Raw genomic sequence first — 22,790 nt, 5'->3', positions numbered from 1 at the left:
TCCCCCCGTAGACCCAGCAGTGAGACTCCTCTGTGAACTGAGTGTGAGCAAGGCCCAGACAGACACAGCTTCTACAACAAGGACTCAGTTCCCTTTGCATGTCACTCCCCATGCCTCCCCCTCCCAACACGACAGGCATGCAGTCAATCCCTGTGGACACAGACAGGGATAGCCACCTGACAAAGACCTCATCTCCCACCCACCCTCCCCGGGAAAGAAGGCTTTCATATAATAATAGGATTTTCACACAGGTTTTCAAAATAGCAGCTGGTGCCCACTCTTCCCAAGACCAGCAAAGCAGACTGAGGGCACCAACCCACGGTAGATTTTCCCTTCTAAGCAAGAGGACTTGGGTAGACTTCATGAAGCGGAGGCTGAGAGAGTCTGGCACCTGCTGGTTTCCTGCCTGACCCTCTAGATGAACTCCAAGAATCTCACTTTGGATTTCATTCTGCCATGCTCAGAGTCGATTACTCACTAACCAAGCGTTGAACACAACCTTGAAGCCCAAGCAGTGGCCGTGATGTACAGTCACATAGGGACCCCTCACACACAGAAGCAGAAGAGAAATAAGCCCCTGGGCAGCCATGCCTGACCTGAAGGAGGGCTACTTTTGAAGCCAGCACAACATCCCTGACTCCCACCTGAGGATTTCCTCAGCTTTGCAGTGCTAACAGACAACCCAGAGAACTCAGGGCCTTAGCATAACAAACACTTGGTTCTTCCCATAACCTGAGGTCTGTGGGGGTCAGCTGAGATTCTTCTGGGCTCCACTGAGTTTGGCTTGTCAAGGTCAGGCCGCCACCACCTGGGTTTTATTCTGGTGAGCCTGCTGAAGGAGCAGCCTCTAGCTGGGACACGTCTTCCTCGTGGCAAAAGGCACAAAAGCTAAAGAAACTGAGCCTAACTACGCACTCTGGTTTAAAACTTCTGTTCAGGTGAGGAAACTGACTTGGGTGCTCCTTTGGCCCCTTCGGCCAAAGCAGATCACATGACCAGGCCTGAAGTCAGTGAGGAGCATGGACAAGTCACACAGCAATGGCAGGGAGGTATCATCTATTACTGTGAGAGAGCAAAATGGGGGAAAAAAGAATCCAACCTACCTCAAGGATATTCTTTCCATGGCCATTCAGAAACTGAACTTTCAAGAAGTATTTGGCTACAAAGGACTGGAGAGTGACAGGTGAAAGGCACTGTGTCCACAGCAAAAGCACCAGTAGGATCTAGGTTAGGTTCTTTGGAGCCCAAAGTATGTATTGCATTCACTGGAACATCTTTAGGTAAAAGTAACAAAACTAAACTACAGTGGATTCGGCAGTGAGGAAATATATCTCACCATCATTTGCTTATCAAGAAATCAAGTGATGGCCGTCCCAGGACTTATCAGAGGGCCCATGGTGGCATCAAATTTTGTTATTCAAATTTCAATCTTGTTTTTCAAATTTCAATCTTTTTAAAATCTACCTTTGTATGGAACGTTCCAATGTGTCCATAGGTTTATCTCTGAATTCTCTATGTTGATCCATTATTTTAGTTTTGAGCTAATATCACCTCTATTATTTCGTGGTATATCTTATAGCTTTCCTCTTCCTAGTCATCACTTTTACCTTGGGTATCTGTAAACCTTGATTTTCCTGTATAAAAGGTACAATGGCTTTATCCAGTCTCTCAGATACAATCTAGTTTGGGTTTGGTTGTTACCACATCGAATTTCTTAAATATCAGATAAACACTAACCAAGGCCAAAAGCATTAAAAACAATACCTCAGGATGTTTTATGATCATAAAAGTCTACTTTGGTATCCCCTTTTTACCTAGGTTCCCAATTCCTGTGTAACTGATCTGTGTACTAAATCCTACTGTTTCAAATACCAAAATCTTTTGTGAGTGGCCAGTGACAGGCAGAGCAGATTCTGCATTATGAGCAAGGAACACAGGACACATTTTCATTTCCCACATGGAGAACCCAGGGCTATGTCAGAAGATAACAGTTCTATCAGAACTCTGGAATTCGGCTCCGCTTGGATATCAGTTATAGGAAAAACAGAGATAAATCTGAGCAGCCTGGGGCAGTTCTCTACCTCATTGGACAGGACAGAAAAAGCCCTCCTCACAGATGAGGCCCCTTCCCCACTGTCCCTGTCTGTCAGTGGCTGCTGAGGACTGACAATACCGAGACTGGAAAAGATCCCAATGGGGACACAGGCAAGGGTTTATCCAGGATGTGTGATGCATTGTGTCCCCGGGGTGAGCATGTGTCTAGAGGGTGTGTTTGGCTTACCCTTGTGTTTTCTGTAAATGTGTTTCTGAGTGGAGTACATGTCTCCCTGTACAGATGTGTGTGCTTTACACACACACACACACACACACACACACACAATGCAAATCAGCTGATATAGAATAAATTCAATCTGGAATGAATAAAGGTCTCTAGCATTTTATTTCCACAAGGACAAGCTAATTGCTCTCATTAGAACATAATACAGATGTTTGTTTCCATTCTAAATTCATGGCTGGTGTTTAAATAGAAAAATGTGTCCCTGCCTGGAGAAGCTACACCAATGACAGTCCTTTAGTGATCATAGCCAGGATAAAAAATCGCAATCAAGTCTCCAGGCTTTGGGGCTGTCTTGGATAAACAGACCAGGGGATGAAGAACAAGGAAGATATATAGACTAAGCCGCAACTTCCCCAAACGGGCTCTGGTATTCCTGGGGTGAACACAGGCAGGGCCAATGGCGTAGTTTAAGCGGAGACTGGAGCCCAGGGAAATGCCCTCTGAAAGATGCAAAGTAGAAGGGTTTGTTCAGGTATACGTGTGTGTACTGTGTGTGTACTCAGTTGACTATGCGTGCGGGGGAGGTCTGCTCTCTTTCTATGCATAGGCATGGGCAAGCACGTTCAATGAGTCAGAGCATTAGGCATAACCCAGCAGAATTAGAAATTAGCTATTTCCCCTTCCTTTTTTTCAGACTGACCCTCAGGGCCCTGCCCACTGTGTCCCCCTGCCCACTGTGTCCCTGGCCACATGACAAGGATTTCCTTCCTCAGATTCCTCTCCAGTCTCAGGACACTCATCACTAGGAGCTGACACTCTGAAAGATTAATGGTACCAGAAAAAGCCTCTCTTCCTCATCCATTAGGTAACTGCAAATCCCAGAATATAATTGGCAGTGGGGAAACGGGTACAGGTTGGAGGGAACCCTGAATTCCCAGAGGAAAATCCTGACGATGGGGTATATTACACTGTTTCAGAGAGGAGTGATCAATGTTCTCAGGATATTTTTGGCTCCAAGATACAAGATTAAATGAAAAGTTCCTTAAAGGACCCAATTTTGCTTTCTACATACCATTATCTATTAAAGGAACCAGGCTCCTTAGAAAAATAACTGATTTCCAGCATAAGGGACAGGAAAGTAGAAACTGAATGTGGATTATTTTGCTCTGCCAGAATGTAAATGTTATAGGTTGAATCTGTCCCCACAAAATTCATGTGTTGTAGCCCAACCTCTAGCACCGCACAATATATTTGGAGATAGGGTATTTAAGGGGTAATTAAATTAAAATGAGATCGTGTGAGTCCTAACCCAACTGGTGTCCTTCTTATAGAAGAGATTAGGACATAGACACACACAGAGGGGAGATCATATGAAGAATCGGGAAGAAAGCAGCCATCTACAAGCCAAGGGCAGAAGCCTCAGAAGAAACAGACCCTGCTGGCACCTGGACTTGAACCTCTCACCCCCAGAATCCCCATGAGAAAATAAAATGTTCTTACTTAAGCCAGCTAGTCTGTGTTATTTGCCATGGCAGGCCTAGCAAACTCTATGTTCAAAATATATCAAGAATCGGGATCCCTGGGTGGTGCAGCGGTTTGGCGCCTGCCTTTGGCCCAGGGTGCAATCCTGGAGACCGGGGATCGAATCCCACGTCGGGGTCCCGGTGCATGGAGCCTGCTTCTCCCTCTGCCTGTGTCTCTGCCTCTCTCTCTGTGTGTGACTATCATAAATAAATAAATCAAAATTTTAAAAATGTATATATCAAGAATCAAATCACTTCTTGCTCCTTGGTTGTCCGAAATACAGCCAGCTGCTCTTGGTTGCTCCCACTTGTACTCCAAAGCCATTCTCAATACAGGAATTAGAGGTAGTCTAGGAATCAGCACAAGTCAAGTCATGTCACTGTCATGCTGCCATCCCCCAGTGGATTCCACTTAATTCAGAACAAAAATCAACACCCTACCCCATGTAGATAGGGCTCGGGTTACTCTTGGCTGTTTTCTCCTGTGACTCAATTCCCAGATCCAGAAACCCTGGCAGACATGTGCAGCCACAGGGCCTTTGCAATGGCTGTTCCGTTCACTTCCTGCCTCCTTGAGTGCGTTGCTCAAAGGTCACTTGTCCAGTGAAGCTGTTCCTTCCTACATATGAGACCTAAAATTAAAATCGCACCTCCCATCATCTCTATCCCCTTTCTATTCTCCATTTTTCTCAGCATTTGACCATCTAACATAATATCTACCTTGTGATACTTCTGTCCATCTCTCCAACAAGAAAGTATGATCCACAGTGGCATAGATTTTTATCAGCGTTGTTCACTGATGGATGTCTGACTTCCTACTGCAGTGCTTGGCACGTGGTAGGACCTCAGTGGGTACCTGGTGGCTACAGGTATAAGATGAGGTTGCACCATGTGCTGAGCATCGCACGAGTAAGTTATCTCAGTGTTAGACTTCAAGATGACCGCTTGCCCTTGCTCCCTGAGAGAGCAGCCCCAACCTCAATGACCAGCACCACCTCCCTTTTCCCCCAGATGCCTTCCCTCACCTACTCTCCAGTTGTCATGGGAGGTTATGTTCTGATGTCTCACCACCTCGAATGGGAAAGGCCCTAGCAGTATCCATGGCAAAATGAGGTATATATGTCCTTCTCAACTAAGGAGAAAGGGCCTGGGATTGAAAGAAGACATACATGTCACAGGAAGATAAAAAAGTAAATGTTGGGGCACCTGGGTGACTCAGTGGTTGAGCATCTGCTTTTAGCTCAGGGCGTGATCCTGGGATCCTAGGATTGAGTGCCCCCTTGGGAGGGAGCCTGCCTCTCCCTCTGCCTATGCCTCTGCCTTTGTGTGTGTGTGTGTGTGTGTGTGTCTCATAAATTAATATATAAAATCTTAAAAAAAAAAAAAAGAAAAAGTAAATATCTGGTAAACAAATTTCCTGGACTACCTAGTGACAGTGGTACATAAAGGACTTTGATCCCACAGGCCTTAACTAGGTTCCTCCCTATTTACCATAACTAGTTCGTAGTACAGTGTGGTTATGTACGGTGGTAGTTATCTTCCTAGAGCAGAACTCCTAATCAATTCTTTTAGGCATTTGTGAGAGAAGTAAAGAACTTTTCCTGAATCTGCTGCTGCATCTGATCACTTTCAACTGAAAAATAATCTTCATGCCAAGGTGGACCATCTTGGGACAGCCTGCCTTTGGCCCCTCCAGAGTCTCAGGCTCCTTTTACAAATAAAGATCACTTGGAAGCCCAATGGGTAGTGCTGCCTGGGGCCAAAGCTGAAAGAGCCAATAGACCTTGGACCATCAGGAGCTCTGATCAAAAGAACCTGGAGCCAAGGGATGATGTTGGCAGAGGTGATGCCCTTCCTGTGCCCCAATCATAAGCTCATTCTGATGGGGGCTCTGCTTACAGCACCAAGCCTGCTGCTTTCTCTACCAGTCAATCGCCCTGCTTATCCTGCTCCAGCCTCTTTGTAGCCTTATAATAAAGCTGTTGTGACAGTGGATGGGAAGTAGGTGAATGCATCTTACATGTGTTGGTGGCCTAGCCAATGGTCGTCTCCCTATCCCCACCCCCACCATGCACACTGTCACTGACCTTCTCCCAGGCTCACAGAGCCCTGTGGTTTACTGGGTAGCAGGATTCCCTCCACAGATCCAGGTGATGTACCAGGAGTGGTCTGAGTCTGCCAAGGAGGCCCTCAATTGGTATAGGAGACAAAATGTGACCCAGTTCTGGGCAGTGGAGTGTGGGTGTGAGACAGTCAGGGGATGATGGGAAAGCTTTTGCTTCCAGAAACCAAGAGACAAATGATAGGTGGCTCAGTTGTTTGGGCATCCAACTTTTGGTTTTGGTTCAGGTACTGATCTCAGGGTCATGAGATCGAGCCCTGTGTAGGGCTCTAAGCTCAACACAGAGTCAGCTTGAGACTCTGTCTGCCTCTTCCTCTGCCCCTCTCCACCTCCCATACTCACTCACACCCATGTGCTCACTCTCAATCACATAAGTAAATAAATCTTTAAAAAGAGAGAGAGAGAGAAGTGATGAGAAATATCTCCCTTCACTGCTTTTGGACATGACCAGGTCAAAATGTGCCTCTCAAGCCCATTGCAATCACAGCAGACCAAGGGAGACGGCCTCCAGGGGCTGTAAAGCTCTAGTAGGACTAGCTCCATCTTGATTTACTTTTGCCCTGAATACTTCTCCCTCCCTTGTCATTCCACAGTAGACCTGTTTGAACGCTGTAAGCCTGTTGGGGAACTAGCTGACCTTATAGGTTTTGTTTTTTTGCTTTTCTTAAATTTTTAAATTTCATTTTTAAAAAAGATTTTATTTATTTATTCATGAGAAGAGACACAGAGAAACATAGACAGAGGGAGAAGCAGTCTCCCTGTGTGGTGCCCTGTGCAGGACTCGATCCCAGGACCCAAGGATCACGACTGAGCCAAAGGCAGACATTCAACCACTGACCCACCCAGGTGGCCTTGTCCTTAGGTTTCATAGGAACCCTCAATTAAGGCAGAACACATTGCACAAATAAACTAATGAGCATGTTCTTGCACATCACCCCATAAGCACATGATAAGCTAGTAATCAATTCTGCTTAAAATTTCTCAGGAGGGCAGCCCCAGTGGCTCAGCGGTTTAGCGCCACCTTCAGTCCAGAGCGTAATCCTAAAGATCCGGGATCGAGTCCCACGTCGGGCTCCCTGCATGGAGCCTGCTCCTCCCTCTCCTTGCATCTCTGGCTGTCTCTCTCTCTGTGTGTCTCTCATTAATAAATAAATAAAATCTCTAAAAAAAAATTTCTCAGGAAACTTGAAGAACCTGACGCTTGATCACTGAAGACATCCGATGGATTACTCTAGCCCTGGTGGCACTGTAGCTGGTTTCTTTTTTCATTCCTGTTCCCCTTTAAAAGCCCTGCCTGCAGGGAGATGGGACAGTGGTGTTTTAGGACATGAGTCCACCGTCTTCTCAGTGAGCGGGCTTTCTCGAATAAAATCGCTTTCCTTGTCCCAACTCTTTGTCTCCCTCATCATATTGGCCTGTCGTGCAATGAGCGGGTGGGACCCAGGTTCAACCACAAGCCACAGCAATTCTATGTTTTGAGGTAGGTAATCACAGACCTTCCATTTAGAGTGACCGTTCAGTCTCCCTTTAAAAACTGTTTCTGGGGATCCCTGGGTGGCTCATCGGTTTAGTGCCTGCTTTTGGCCCAGGGCGTGATCCTGGAGTCCTGGGATCGGGTCCGACGTCGGGCTCCCTGCATGGAGCCTGCTTCTCCCTCTGCCTGTGTGTCTGCCTCTCTCTCTGTCTCTCATGAGTAAATAAATAAAAAATCTTAAAAAACAAACAAACAAACAAAACTGTTTCTGTGGTGCCTGGGTGGCTCAGTTGGTTAAGCATCTGAGTGTTGGCCTCAGATCAGGTCTTGGTCTCAGGATCCTGAGTTTGAGCCTGGTGCTGGGCTCCACCCTGGGCCTAATGCTTACTTTACTAAGAAAAGTAGCTTTACACAGCATCGAAAAGGAAAGTGAAAGCAAAACTTTCAACTTCAATAAAATTTGGTGCACAAGCAGGACACAGCAGACAGCACCATGACTGAGGTAAGCCTCCCTGACTTTCTACCTCTCCAGGGGTGGGGGTGGGGGTGGGGGAGGTGGGGGGGGCCCCCTCCTATAAAGGCCTCAGTCTGGGTTCCTGGCCTTGGGCACAGTTAACTCCAAAGTTTGGAAAGGCTTCAGAAGGAGGTTCTGGAAGACTCTTTGTAGTTTAAAAGCTCCTCTTTAAAAGCCCCTGCTGGGCTGTGAGGGCTTTGGGTCCAGGGAGCCTCTCAGCCGGGGGCCCAAGGGCCTCCAGGGGTAGGAGCTGTGGTGGCAGGGGGCTCTGTCCCCTGAGCTGGGAAGCATCTGGGGCGTGGGTGAAGGGGGGGGTCCCAGGACTTGGGAGGTGGGTGGATCCCCACTGGGCCTGGCTCCCTGGCTCCAGATGGACTTCGGCGCCTGCTCGGCTCTATCCTCCTCTCCATCTTGCTCCATGGCACTTGGCCTGCCCTGTGAAGTCGGCTTGAATTTCAGCTTTCTGGCGCGGACTCCCTTCCTGACCGCCATGGTGTCCAGATTCCCACACAGCCCAGGCAGGCCTAGGCAGGGCTCGGTGGCTGGTATACTGGTGGCTGAAGGGGAACAAGTAGAATTCAGGCAATTTAGGGCAATGAGATCATTCCGGAAGGAGCAGCCTTTGTTGCCTGGGCAACCATCTCCTTATCCAGGCAGGGCCCAAGTTCACATTGTATATGCTGTCAGCTACTATGCACATGATATCTGGGCTTGACCTTATCACAGGTGGAATTCAGAGTGCAAAACCCCCTTTTGATTCCAGCGTGGAGGCCACCCCTGGGCCTGCCGTGCCCTGGCTGAGAGAGGGGAGGCCCTGGCCCTGGGTCCCAGCCCTTCTGGTCCTCCAGCCTCTCTTCCATGGAGATTCCCTTGGCCCCCATTCTAGGCCAGGCCCTCACTGGTTCCCAGAGAGGAAGGAGGCAAGGGGCACCACACAGGATCCCGCCCCAGTGGAGCTCCAAACCCAGAAGAGGGGCAGGCAGGCAGGGGAAGTCCCAGCACAACATGATCTGTGCAGAGGGGGTGGCTGCCCCAGGACCTGGGGACCCAGAGAGGGACAGCTGAGCCAGGCTGGGCCTGATGGCAGCTTCTCAGAGAGGACTTTCTGGTGTGGGTGAGAAGAGGAAGGGAGCGGGTGTGGGTGAGAAGAGGAAGGGAGCCGGGTGGGGCAGAGACAGCCAGGTGTGCAGGGGAGCAGAGGCAGGAGCCAGCTGTGTGGTGAGAAGGGCAAGCCTGGCAGCCTGTGGAGCAGAGGGCAGGGAGGGTGAGGAGGGCCTGTGAGTGGCCCACAGAGCAGGCCCCATGCCCTGAGGCCAGATGTGCCCTTTGAGAAAACCACAGTGTGTCCTGGAGAGACCAGATGTGGGGGAGAAGGGACAGGAGGCCAGGATAGGAGTGGGGCCTGTGGTCAAGAGGCCTTAGGGTCAGGACACCTTGCTGGCTAAGTCAGAAAAACATGTGACCCTTGATCTCAGGGTCATGAGTTCAAGCCTCACATTGGGTATGGAGATTACTAGAATAAAGTAAAAAAAAAAAAAAAAAAAAAAAAAACAGGAAAAAGAAGGTGAGGGTCTCAGAGACAGGGATGGGGGCTGCCCTGAAACGAGTCACAGTGTGAGAGGTGTTTGAGGAGGAGAATTAAGGAGAAACTCCCGGATTCTGCGTTGGTGGATGGATATTGGCACAAAGAAGAGGGCCGGGGTACACAGGCCCCAGGTCTCCCATGAGGTGGCCTGCAATCAGAGATAGAGGGTTGTGGGCTGAGAGCTGGCTCAGAAAGGGAAGAAATTGAAACATTCTCAAAGTAGAAGCTGTGGCAGCCTGGGGGGGAGGGCACAAGCTCTCCATGTGCGTGCTGTGTGACAGTCCCCATGGGTCCAGACGCTAGCTGGCCCCACAGAGTCTCAGGTTTCCTTAGGATGCTGTCAGCTCCTGGCTCGGCTCTCAGGTTGCCATCTCCGAGGGTGGGTGTCCTGAGGCTGGCGGGGACAGAGTCCAGGGAGGAACAGGTGCCTGTGTGGCCATGGACAACCAGGGCCAAGAGGTGGGATGAGGACCTGAATGTCAGTCTGAGAAGAGGAGAGAAGGTGGTGACTCCCCTGCCCGACTGCTGATGATGGGTTCGGGGCTCCCAATCTCAGTGAAGGGGTTTTCATGCAGGGAGTCACGTCAACACTCTCAGGAGCAGCCGTGCAATGAACCTGAACATGCACATTCACATCCTCCTCGGTGTGCCTATGAGTATCCACAACACACACACACACACACACACACACACACACAAACCCAAAATATGCAACACACACAGATATGCATGTAATCAGAACACAACACACATAGAACACACATGCACAACACGTACATATATATTCATGTGTGCTACTGCACTGCAGCCCATACCACATGTACACAAGCACATACATACATGATAATGTGGGCACACTGAACAAGTCCCCACTCTCCTATTCCACAAGGTCCTTTTATCCAGACTTCAGTCCCCAGTTTGGGGAAGCTCTAAAAGTGACAGAAGGCTGAGGACCTCCCAGAGGCTAGGAGTTCCTTCCCACTCCAGGCTCTCATCAGGTGATGAACATCAGCAAGGGGGTCCCCAGGCCAAGCTGCAGGGTCCCAGGAGGGCTCTCAACTGTTACCTAGAGGCTTCCTACACCATCTTGGGTTTTTCTGTTGCAGTTTCATGAAGAACTCAAGCCTGGAGACCTGATTGAGATTTTCCGCATTGGCTATGAGCACTGGGCCATCTATGTGGGAGGCGGTTATGTGATCCATCTGACTTCCCCAAGTAAGAGCTGTTGGAAATATAATTTTTCAAAATATTTGTTACCAGATTGAGAATAATTGGAGGAAAGAGCTGAGCAAGGGAAACCAGAGTTGGTTTCTCCCTGAGCAATGCTTGAGCAGATCCTATATCCATATCCCACTGCGTAATTGAGTGGGATCCCATAGATCCAGGGGCAGGGAAGTCAAACAGAATGCCCATTCCATGAACAGGAAGGGAATGAGAAGCCTTTGATTGCTGGGAGCCAGCTCATGGGTCACTGGAGGTCACATCTTCAAGATGAAACCCCCAACACCCATATTTTGATTACCCAAATGGACATAATACGTACCTCAAAAGTTAAAAGGTGATGAAGTAATACATGGAAAGTAGCAGTGTGTGAAACACAGTCAATAGTAAAATAAATTTGTTCTCTTCGCGAAATGTATAAGCGCACAAAAATGAACAAATAGTAAATGTTTGACTACCACTGATCATAATGGCAAAATTTCTAAAGACCTAAGTGTTCAATAATAGGGCTTGGTCAAATAAACGATCTATATCCATGTGATGAAATTACAATGACATTGCCATAAGCAATCATGACATTCACTGACTTGAAAAAGTATTCACAGCTTGTTAAATAAAGATCTAGGAATCCTCCAATCACCTATGTGAAAAGACAAACAGCAACACTCCAGTAGTGTCCTCCCTTGCTCCTCTTTTTCATCCTGCCCCTCTTCTCTCCCTGTCTCACCTTCCCCTGCAACCCACCCCCCACGACCATGACCATATCTCTGACTCCAGGTGAGTACCCTGGCGCCGGCTCCAGCAGCGTCTTCTGTGTGCTGAGCAACAGAGCCGTGGTGAGACGGGACCGCCTGCAGGATGTGGTGGGGAACTGCAGGTATAGGGTCAACAATCACTTGGACCACAAATATACACCAAGGCCTGTGAATGAGATCATCTGCTCTGCAAAGCAGAAGATTGGTCAGGAGATGCCATACAGTCTTCTGAGCAGAAACTGTGAGCATTTTGTCACCAACCTGAGGTATGGTGAACCCCACAGCAGGCAGGTAAGGCCCTCTGAGGTGATCCCTCTCCCTCCTGAATGTCTCCTGGGGTGTCCAAGCTGGGCAGCGTAAGGGGAGAATCATTATGACCCACATGCTGGAATCAAGATGTCTGAGCTCAAATCTTCAATCAGCTTCTGATCCACTGGGGGTCGTTGGACAGGTCACTCCCTCCCTGGGCCTCAGTTTCCCCACGTGTAAGAGGAGGAGTTGAATGGAGGACCTCGGGAGGCCTGCCAGTCTGACCTTCTAGGATCCTGCAGCTTGAATACCCACCCTAAAGGCAGCTCCTAATGCTCCCAAAGAGTGTTGGGAAAAGTCAGGGCCAAGCCAACCGTATAACAGGTCTCCTAAGGCCCCAGAGAGCCCTCAGCCAAGGGATGCTCAAGGTCACGAGCCTGTGTAAGACTCAAGGATATATTTATGGAAGATCTGGGGCTCAGCTCCACTCCCACCTCTTCAGTCTTCCATGTGTTGTCCCCAAAATGCACAGCTAGTTATTGGCAGAGGCAGGATTCCAACCCGGGCTGTCCTTCTCTAGAGTCTGCTCCTTACCGCTGTACAGCAGCAGGCCTAATAATTTAAAGTATCGCATCACTGCTGCTCCTAGTTGGGCCATTTATTTAAGAACTCACAAAGAGCACCTCTGTGCCTGGCAGAGCTGGGTGCGGGGGATGCAGTGAAGAACAAGACAAGTGACACAGGTGAGGTCCTTGATCTTCCCGGAGTCACAGTAGTGACCTAGTTTGGGAGCAGTTCCTGGGCCACCTCACACTTGCTTCAAGGGCTCCCCAGTGGCCAGACAGGATGTCAGCCATCCGGGCTTCATCTTCTCGTCCATTCCACTACTATCCCCAGGGACTTGTGTTCTTTAAATACTTGCAGGGCTCCAGGCCCAGGTGATTGGGTGGACAGAGGCTTCTGGATGAGATGAGGGTGAGGATGGGAGGACAAGGCTTGCGGAGGGAAACCAAGAATTTGGAGGTAGTTGGTGATGGGTGGCTTTTAGACCTCCAGGTGACGATGGTGAGTAGCAGTTGGACCTAGGAGTCTGGAGTTGAGAGAGGAGCTGGGGCTAGAGGTAGAAGTTTCCATGCTGCAGTTCACAGTGCATAGTGAAGTCAAAGTATGCTCGCTTGGCCATGGTGTCCAGAGGTCTCTCCTCAGCTTCTGTCAATCCCCCTCCCTGGGGGTGTAGCCCAGACTGCAGAGCAGTTCCCAGGTTCAGGAGAGAGCTCTATTCTCCTAGGAAACCAAGCACAAACCCTCTTCCTTCCCCAATCTGAGTCAGGAACTAATGTGGTCACCCAGCAAACTCACACAAAAGGATCCCATCAGCCCAGACAAGCCTACCACTAAGAGGTCTTCACCACTAAGAGACTATAGGTCTCCCTGGAAATGGGGCCCCGAGGACTCAGCAAGTATCTTCCCTGGGAGAGAACTCTGGGCTGGCAGCTCAGAGGGAAGGAGAATTGGGTGTGGCCTCCAGGCCCTAGGAAGAGAGGGAGAATCTGCCTGTACTTGCTGTGTGTGAATGCTGACCATGGGTTACTCACTTTCAGGTGACAAATGCCCTGATTGGAGGAGGGGCAACCCTGGGAATTGGCTTCATTGCTGTTCTTGGATACTCTCTTTTAAAGAGGCGATCCCAAAACCAGTGACAGCCTGAAGGAGCCACAAATCCTGCATCTGGGCACATCAATGGAGACACCTCACGGCTCTTCTGTCTGCTGGACCCTTGCCCTCAGGCAACCTTGGTTCTGTTTCTCCCCTTCCCTCACTCACTGGCTGAAGGATGGGCTAATTGTATCAAAACCAAAGAATCAGTAAGTGTATCTTAAGAAAGGAATTCCATTATATTTTTTAGATTATGAGCAAAAAAGGAAGAAAGGAACATTAATTTGGCACCTGTTGGGTTCTCTCAGCAATTTCTAGCTAAGTGACCTTGGGAAGAGCTCTTGACTCTCAGAGCTTGGGTCCCACCTTCTGTGGGATTGGGGTAATGATCCATTTCTCAGTGATGTCATCAGGATTCAGTACGGTCATGTGGAGAGGACACTCCGTGATGTCTGGTGCCTAGCTGGTATCTGATGGGTTGTCTACATCTGTCCACCTAGACTAGCCATTGCTGTCAGGACACATGATTCCTTTTACTATTGGGGTGCCTAAAAACCAAACTCAACAACTGAATTTTGTCCCTCTGTAGCCACAACACCTGGTGCTTGAACCCCTGACCCCACATGTACATTTCCCAACATCTTCCCAAGGACCTCCCTCACTCAGACCTCCTTTTAGCTTTCTTTGTCAACTCCAAGTCTGGTCCTCATCCTCTGTGAGTACCAGATAGAAATATATTGACTTTCCATGCCTAAATTGCATGGCTTGAAGTTCCCCCTAGTTTGAATGCTGAAAATTAACCACCTCAATTTTTGGGCAGTGAAACTACTCTGTATGAGACTATAATGATGCATAGGCCCCATAACACATTTGTCCAGACCCACAGAATGTACAATGCTGAGAGTGGACCCAAACGAAACTGTGAACTTTGGGGGATAATGACACGTCCACGTGGGGTCATCAGTTGTAACAACAGTGGATGTTCCGCTGAGGGATGTAGGTAGTGGGGGAGGCTGTGCATGGAGTGAGAACAGGGTGTCCAGGAACTCTCTGTACCTTCAACTCTGCTGTGAAGCTACAATGGCTCAAAAAAATAAAGTTTTTAAAACAAATTAACCACCTCTGAATATCCCTCTGTTACCTTCCAACAAGCTCTCCAGGAGGTCTCAGAAGTGCCAAGTCCCCATGTTCTTGTGCCTGCTCAGCCTGCCCCTGCCAGCAGCAACCCTACTGAATGGCCGCTCCATGTGACCATCCTCCACGGTGGTCACTACAGTCACTACCTCTCTGGCTTGAGGATGAGGGATGTTGCCCTCCTCTGGGCTGTACCTTCCCAGGCATGTGAAAGCTGGTGGGTCCCTGAATCCCCCCCCAGCATGACAGAAAACAGGCTACAACCAGTCATAAGACTTTCCTGAAAAGTCAAGGCTATCAGAAGGTTGAAGGTTAAAAGAGTGTCTTACACTTGCTACAACCAAAGGGGGCCCTGCTCTGATCCCCAGGTTGAACTATCAGCCTCCATTTGGGGGTTCCAGAAGAGTCCATGCCTGCCTCACAGTGGTCAGAGGGCCACGCTACCCTCCACAAAGGTGGGCACAAATGGAAGGCCAAGAGACGCAAAGGCTTTCTTACTTCTTGTTATCTGTGACTCCCCTTCCTGGAACTCATTTCATGTCAAGATCAATTGTCCCAAAAAAAAAAAAGTTGTCCCAGCATAATGGTCAGTCCAAGGTACGCGTAGCCGGCACCACCATGTCCCACCCCTGTTTGCAGTCTCAGATATCCCCGTATCTACCCTTGATGGCAATTCTCACGGTGAGACTTGGAACACTGATCGGTGAGGTTCTTTTACTAATACCCCTCTCTCCGTTAGAACTGCAGGGACCCCAAGAGGTAGTCCTGTCAGAGCTTGTCACACTGGGACCCCAGCATTCATCGCAATGCCTGGCTTACTGTGGGTGCTCCATAAAAACTTGTTTGCTTCATACATTCACTAATACATAGGAAAATGCAACAATTATTCTCTGCGATTGTGAGAAAAACTTTGAAATGAAATAAAGTTGCAGCCCTCAATATAAAGTTTAACGCCCACTAGAAGTGTGTTGAGTTGCTGGAAAGTTTTAACATATGCTGGACGAGTTGTAGGCTCCTACCTTCTAGACTGACTTCCATGAATCAAATTCCACTAAAACGTGAAGATATATATAATTAATAAAAGCATAGTTTACTTGCATGTGAAAAGCTGACAAAATTGTGGCACTACCTCCTGACAACCCTTGGTCTCAGCACATTTTTAGGGCTATAACTTGCTTCAGAGAATATGCATATCCACAGACTGTGTTTCAGTTCAAGGAAAGTTCAATAAGACTGATGAGTGCTGGAGAAACGAGAACCCTGGAGTCCACGTGGCATGACTCTGATTGTCCCTTAACAGCATTCTGTCACTTTTGTAAGACAACATCTCTGTCCTCACTCTCAGTTGTGGAACAGCTGGCAGGACATAGGGAAGTCCCCCATGCTGCCCCTCCTGCCTCGTGGATGGCTGATGTTTTCCTCTGTGTGCATCCACGAGAATTTTCTAAAGGTGGCTGGGATCTGGAATGGCTGAGACATAGGAGGACAAGGGAACTCTCCGGGCTGCCAGCCAGCTGGATGTACCACAAAGCGATCCTCCAGGGGAATGGCCCTGTGCCGCCCAGGGTGAGGGGACATGCTCAGGAGAGCCCCTTGCAGGGTGATGGCAGTGCTGAGAGCACCCAGCAGCCCTTAGGCAGTCCCTCTGCTGTGGGGAAGGGCCATTGTGCCACTTCACATAGCCGGTCACCTAGACAGCTGCCCAGGTTATCACCAGACACTCCCATCATCTCTCTGTAGGGTTTGGGGGTAACGTCCCCTTATTCCCCACCTGTTTCTATCCTCCTATCCTGGTACCTGGAATTTGCCACAGTGAATTCAGTTGTTAGCCTTTGTCTCTCAGACAACATGTGCTTTCAATCTCCTTTGAAGCTGTTGGTATCTTAGTACAAAATAGTCCTATGGGGACTTTCAGCTCTCTGGTAGGACCTGGAAGAAATGGGACTTAGCACGGGCTAAGTCTTTGTGTAAAGATAAGTGTGAGGGTTGTGTAGCCTGAGACCAGGGCTGTTGTGGGGGAGGGAAGGTGTTCTTTGAAATGCATGGTCAGGGTGGGGAGGCAGTAGGGAGTCAGGAAAGAGGGATGCTAAAGAGAGAGGCAGAGGACTTGAAGATGAGCTCCCCAGTTTCCCCTGAGAACCCCTTGCATCCTACATGGCAGGAATGTCAGTCAGTCTTGTTCTGGGGGCTTCAGGAAGGCAAGGGAGTCAGAGGGCTCTGTGTCCACCCTTGGGGAGAGGCTGGTCGGGAAAGGAGGCAGGAGGCCAGGATTGTGAGGATCTCCTCAGCCCTTCCCCTCGGCCAGACCCTCACCGCAAATGTTGGCACCTCCAGCCTGCTCTCTCTATACCCTCTCTGTTTGCTTTGCTCTCTGGGCAGCTCTAGTGGACCTCCTTCCTTGAGGCTTTTCCAGAAAAGGGTCATCCTCAGTCCCTATGCACATTCTCCTGTTGCCTGAAAGACAAGAGAGGCTAGATTCCTCGCCAAGAACCCCCCAGGGACAACTGACTTTCCAATAGGAAAACTACAGCCCGGGGGCAGTAGGCTGGCGCTCTGCCTGAAAGACATCGGCTACGTAACTATCTTCATTTCTGATCTCCAGGTATGGTCTAACTTGCACACTGAGTATTGGAAATGGTTTATCCTTGGAAAAATTAAAGACGTGATCATGAGCCTAATAGGATAGAGATGATCTCTCATTGGTGAAAGGACTGCGTCTCATGACCCTCCCCACCCTTGCAGGAGCACAGTGCGGGAGAGAAGCCCGGAGCCTGACACTTTAGGAATGGCCCCTGAACCTTGATCCCCAAACTGCTAGGACAGAGGGGAGTCCTAGCAGTCCTAGTCCCCATTCTGCTCTCAGGGCAGGCTGTGACTGGCTCTGTGGCTCTTTGGTGAACACTCGTTTCATAAATGCCTAGGGGTGCCATGGAATTTGGTCTGAGATTTGCTTTCATTATAAGCTGAGGATGAGGTCTGGGGAAGCAGCTAGCTAACAGGAAGGCATTCAGACATTTCCATGGTCACCAGGGGGTGCTAATTGAAACGTAAGAGCTGTGCAGGCAGGTGACAGCTCAGCTGATGTGCCACAGTGGGAGCCAGGGTACCGCTCCCAGGACTGGTGGTGTGGCCACAGCAGGCCCCTCACAGGTGCCAGGGTCCCTTCCCTTTCTTCACAGGGTAGGCCCTCCCCAAAGACTCGGGGTCTGGCCAGGTAAGGGGTGGGGGTGGAGGGACAGAGCCCTCTTGCTTCTCCCTCGCTGTTCCTGCTGCCTTCTAATGGGCATTTGAGACATGACAAAAAAAGAGTTAGAATCAAATATTACATTTTCCAAAGAGCAGCAATAGGTTGGGAAATCACATCTTATGAATGATCTGGGAGCTCCAGCCTCTGATTCCAGTCAAGGAAGGTCCCCTGGGTCCAGACCCAGGCTTCCAGCAGGTCTTGAGGGGCCCAGATTGGCGCCGGCTCCACCCGCTCGCCCCCCCACCCCGAGCTGCCCTGTAATCAGGGGTGCCAGCCTGGCCTGGCTCACCCTCACATCCCTCCCAGGGAAACTTACTCTGGGGCCAAGTGTGAGCCGTCCCTCAGGGGCTCCTGACAGCCCCTGACCCAAGGCAGCCTATCGGAAGTCTGAGCTGGTGCGGCACTGAGTCAACCACACCCTCAGGGACTGGACGTGGAAGCTGGGAGAGGCGGTGCTGAGATGACGGGACAGGAGGGGCCGCAGGAGAGGTGCAGTGTCAGAGACTCGGGTCAGGGCAAGCCTTCTTGGAGAGGAGGCAGGAGCGCTGGGGGTAGAAGGGCCGGGGGGGGGGGGATGATAAAGGCAGAAAGAGAGAGACCAATCATTCGTGGAAGGAAGACAAGCAGGCAGTAAGGGGACGATGGGACACCTTCCCTCACTATGGTGGCCTCATGCTCGTGGCCCAGAACTCTTAGACATGGTTCAAGCCACTGAGGTCCCAGGCCCTGGCAGGCCCATGGTTCCCATTCTTAGGCATCACAGGTGTGTCTCCCCTCCCCTTGGTGTATCCTCACACTGTGAAGAACACAGGCCTCCAGGGGCACCTTCTGGCTCTGTGGGTTAGGCTCCCACTCTTGGTTTCCACTCAGGTCATGACCTCAGGGTGGTGAGATTGAGCCCCAGCCCCACTTAAGGCTATGACTGAATGTGCAGCCTGCTTAGGATTCTCTCTCCTTCATCTACTTCCCACTCCCTTCCCATGACCACCCCCGCCTCCGGTGTACAGGTTCTCTCTCTCTCTCTCTCTTTTCTCTCTCTCTCTCTCTCTCTCTCTCTCTCTCTCTCTCTCAATAAAAATAAGAATACTAGCCTCCAAGAAGAAACCAGAGGAAAGTGGGAATGGCCAGGGTACATCTCAGTGGAGCTAGAGCCTGTATGCACCTGCTCAGGCTACTGTAAGGACAGACCACAGACCAGGAGCTTAAAGCACAGATGTTGGTTTCTCATGACTCTGGCTACTGAAAAACTCAAGATCAAGGTGATGACAGATTTAGTTCCTGGTTGAAACTTCTTGGGTTGCAAATGGTCCGCTTCTCACTGTGTCCTCACATGGAGGTGAAAAAGAACTCTGGTCTCTCTTCTTCTTCGAAGGCGGCTAATCCATCATGGGTGGGGGGCATTCCCATTACCTCATCTATTCCTACTCACCTCCCAAAGCCCTCTCACCTCCAGGAACCATCACATTAGGCCTTCAGCATGAATTTTAGGGGCACACAACCCTTCAATCTATAATGGAGCCAACTGTGCCTTTAATAGAATTTAAAGGAGATTTAATGAATTTTTTTTTAAGATTTTATTTACTTCTTCATGAGAGGCACAGAGAGGGAGAGAGAGAGAGAGAGGCAGAGACACAGGGAGAGGGAGAAGCAGGCTCCATGCAGGGAGCCCAATGTGGGACTCCATCTCGGGTCTCCAGGATCACGCTCTGGGCAGGAGGCGGCGCTAAACCGCTGAGCCACCCGGGCTGCCCAAGATTTAATGAATTTGCATGAGGTTTTTATTTCTCCAACTAAATGAATTTACATTTATTCCCAAATAAAATTTTCCTGTGCTTGTATTTAGCTTGGTTGAAATTAGCCTCAATGCTCACAAAACAGAATGAAAACAATCAACCAAATTCCACGCCTGCTGGCCAAGCAACATTTCTCCGCACTAACTGGTTGCCATCAGGACAGTTCGTTGAACTTAATGCTTTTTCCACTGGCTTCTGGCCAGCTGAGGCCGGAAGAACAACACAGCAGCCAGGAGAGCTACTGTCATCCCTTGTCTGCGAGGGCCGCCTCAGCAATCTGCAACAGAAGAGAAAGGGGTCTGACCACGGAAACACACACCAGGAACCCTCAGCTCAGGGGGTGCCTGGGTGGCTCAGTTGGTATCTGCCTTCAGCTTGGGTTATGATCTTTGGGACCTGGGATCGAGCCCTATGTCTGGCTCCCTGCTCAGCAGGAAGTCTGCTTCTCCCTCACCCTCTGCCTGCCACTCCCCCTGCTTCTGCTCTCTGTTTCTCTCTCTCTCTGTCAAATAAATAAATAAAATCTTAAAAAAAAAAAAAAAAAGAACCCTCAGCTCCGGAAAGACGCATCCGGCATTGGTCCTCTCAATGGAACCGCAGGCAGAACAAATAGGAGCAGGGAAGGGGGATCCAAGAGGGCGGGAGGTGCCTGGTGAGGAAACGATGAGAGGAGGAAGGAGCTATAGGTGTGGACACTCCAGGGAGTAGAGCTCATGGTCCTGTGGTATGGACAGCATGGAAAAGCCCCAGCGGTGGCTGCGGAAAGGCCAGAGGGGCAGGGGTGAGTGTTCTAGGTCAGGACTGGCCAGCCCCAAGCCTTGAAGCAACTGTGAAGTTGGGGACGGTGGCACTGTGACGCTGCCACTCTCCAGGGCTTGAGGGCAGGAGCTCTCCTGGCTTGCCTTCGCTGCCCCAGGTGCGCAGCCTACCTGCAAGCACATAGCAGGTGTTCACGGTTCACCTGCTGAACAACTGTCTTGACACTGAGTAGCACTGAGGCTCTGCTTTTATGAAATAAGCTTATCTCACTTGTGCACTGAGGGGAAAAGGGCTCTGGGAAAGGAGGCAGATCCTCTGGAAACACCGGATGATGAGGTGGAGTCGAGAGGATGATGCCTGAGGATGGGTGGACAGGGAACAACTGCTGTGAGCCTGGGGGCCCGGCCCTGCCCCCGCCTCTGTGACCTGGAAACCAGGGCAGAGGAGACTAGAGGCAGAAGGGGACAGCAAAGCGGGGGACTGGCTGCTTTCCAGGGGTCGAGGGACTTTGCAGGCACTCTAGCTTTCTTAATCTGCCCGCAACCCTGTTTCTATTCCTGTTCCCTTCCCATTTTGTGGAGATGACAGGATGGGCAGCAGAAGTAGTTCACAGGGCTGGCAAGTGACGGGGCCCGGGACCGCCCGACCCGTAGTGCTAGTGAACACACTCAGCCCTTCACAGCCAGGGGAGCAAATAGTCCAAACAGCCATCAAAGAGCAGATTTCTGTGACTTATCTATGAATTTGAACCTTGTGATGATTGGGGAAAGAGAACGAAAAAAAAACCGCACTGCTTCATTCAGACACACGCAGAAACTTTCCCAAGGGTCCAAGCCACATGGTAGTAAAGCAGTGAGGACAGATTGTATTCAGCCCCAGTCCGATGGGCACAGAGGCGACTGGGCGTTTTCAAGCAAGCAGGAGGGAGAGGTGGGGGGGGGCAGCGTCGGGGCCTGAGGCCAGCGCAGTGCCCTCCCTGGCAGGACAGACGGACGCTAGGATCCTACCCTCCTCCAGAGACTGGGAGACAGAGGCTCTGTTCTTCCTGATGATTATATTCAAAGAAATAGCTTCCAGGTCCTCGAGACAGACACATCTCAGTTGTAGGAGATACATACGTGTCTCCCAGGCGGAGGAAGGATTCATAATTGTAAGCCTTTTTTAGGAAATGCTGGAAGAAAGGGAGGTCAGGGGCCTATGGTCAGATGTTGGCTGGAATAGACAGTAGATTCTCCTGGCAGCGCTGAGCTTTTTCAGGCAGGCATTTTGGGGAGCTGGAGTCAGCCTAAGCACCTGGCCTCATGTGGCTAGAAGCCCCACGAGACTCTGCTGGTCTCCTGGGGTGACATTTGGATGCACTCACCCTAGGCTGCAAGTGCTGCCGGTTCTCACAAGCCCCCACTCTCAGAGATAGAGAGCAGAGTCTCCAGAGGCAGAATCAGGAATGAGAGGGAGAAAGAAAGGCAAGTTAATGAGCCATCTTCAGGGGAAGGAGTTCGGAAAGAGAGGCACCAGAGTAAGGGACAAACCAAATAAAAGAAGTGGCTCACCACCCCTGGGTCCCTCCTGCCCTCTTGATTTCTCACCTCCCAGAAGAACAGCTGAGGGACAAGCTCTCTCAAAAAGTTGGGGTCTCCCAGGTTGACTGTTGACGCTTTAGCACAGTCTTGGGACAGGCTTCTAGACAATGACAGGGAGCCACCCCTCTGCACCTCCACATTTCCCACCTCACCACCCCCTGCCACTCCTCCTGGACAGAGGCAAGCCTACCCTCCTCAGCCCAAAGGAGAGAGAGCCCATCACAGAGTCACTGCTGGGCACCACACAGCTTTCCCACTCTGCCCCCAGCCAGGAGCAGCGCCCTCAGTTAACAGCCTGCTTTGGGTGAGGATCTTCATTTCTGGAAGGTAAGGCTTCTCCTTGTGCATGTCCTTCTGTCACCAGAGGCCTCCTCCCACTCTACAAAAAAAAAAAAAAAAAAAAAAAAGCCTAATCCTCAGCCACCCTAAATCCACAGCACACAGCCTAAACTCTGAACATTCCTGGATGCCAACAGGGACGATGAACGAAGGAGCTGCCCCTGCCCACAGAGGATTCTGGAAGCAATCTGTAAGCACAAGCCCATCTCCAGGGAGGTAGCTCACAACTATTCCCTCTGCCTACCTTCCTTATTGCCCTACTCCCTGGCAATCTCCAGCTCACTTTCCAGTTTCAGATTAATGAAGAGAATTAAATCAGACTCAGCTCAGGTATTAGCTCTTCCGTGAAGCCTCACTTGACCCGAGCCTTTGGAGAAGAACACACCTGGGTTCAAATCCCACCCCTGCCCAGTGGCTGTCATGTAGCAGGGACTCAATCCCTAATTGTTGAGTGAGCTCAGACAGGCTGCATACACCGTCTAAGCTGGTTTCCCCGTCTGTAAAGTGGGATGGTAACACCTGCCTCTGGGGCCGCGACTAGGGTCCATCTCGGGACCTGGT

The 22,790-nt window shown here is 50.2% G+C and overlaps 1 protein-coding gene across 1 annotated transcript; it reads left to right on the top strand.

The window, feature by feature from the left end:
- The first annotated feature begins 7,808 nt into the window (after window positions 1–7,808).
- On the top strand, window positions 7,809–14,493 carry PLAAT4 (phospholipase A and acyltransferase 4). The gene is made up of 4 exons (XM_055313318.1): window positions 7,809–7,899; window positions 10,603–10,711; window positions 11,495–11,763; window positions 13,323–14,493. The coding sequence occupies exons 1-4, from the start codon at window positions 7,891–7,893 to the stop codon at window positions 13,419–13,421; spliced, it is 486 nt and encodes a 161-aa protein (XP_055169293.1). The 5' UTR covers window positions 7,809–7,890; the 3' UTR covers window positions 13,422–14,493.
- Window positions 14,494–22,790: the final 8,297 nt, after the last annotated feature.

Source organism: Nyctereutes procyonoides, unplaced genomic scaffold, assembly GCF_905146905.1.
Source record: "Nyctereutes procyonoides isolate TBG_1078 unplaced genomic scaffold, NYPRO_anot_genome, whole genome shotgun sequence".
NCBI lineage: Eukaryota > Metazoa > Chordata > Mammalia > Carnivora > Canidae > Nyctereutes > Nyctereutes procyonoides.
This window is presented reverse-complemented; position numbering and strand designations above follow the sequence as displayed.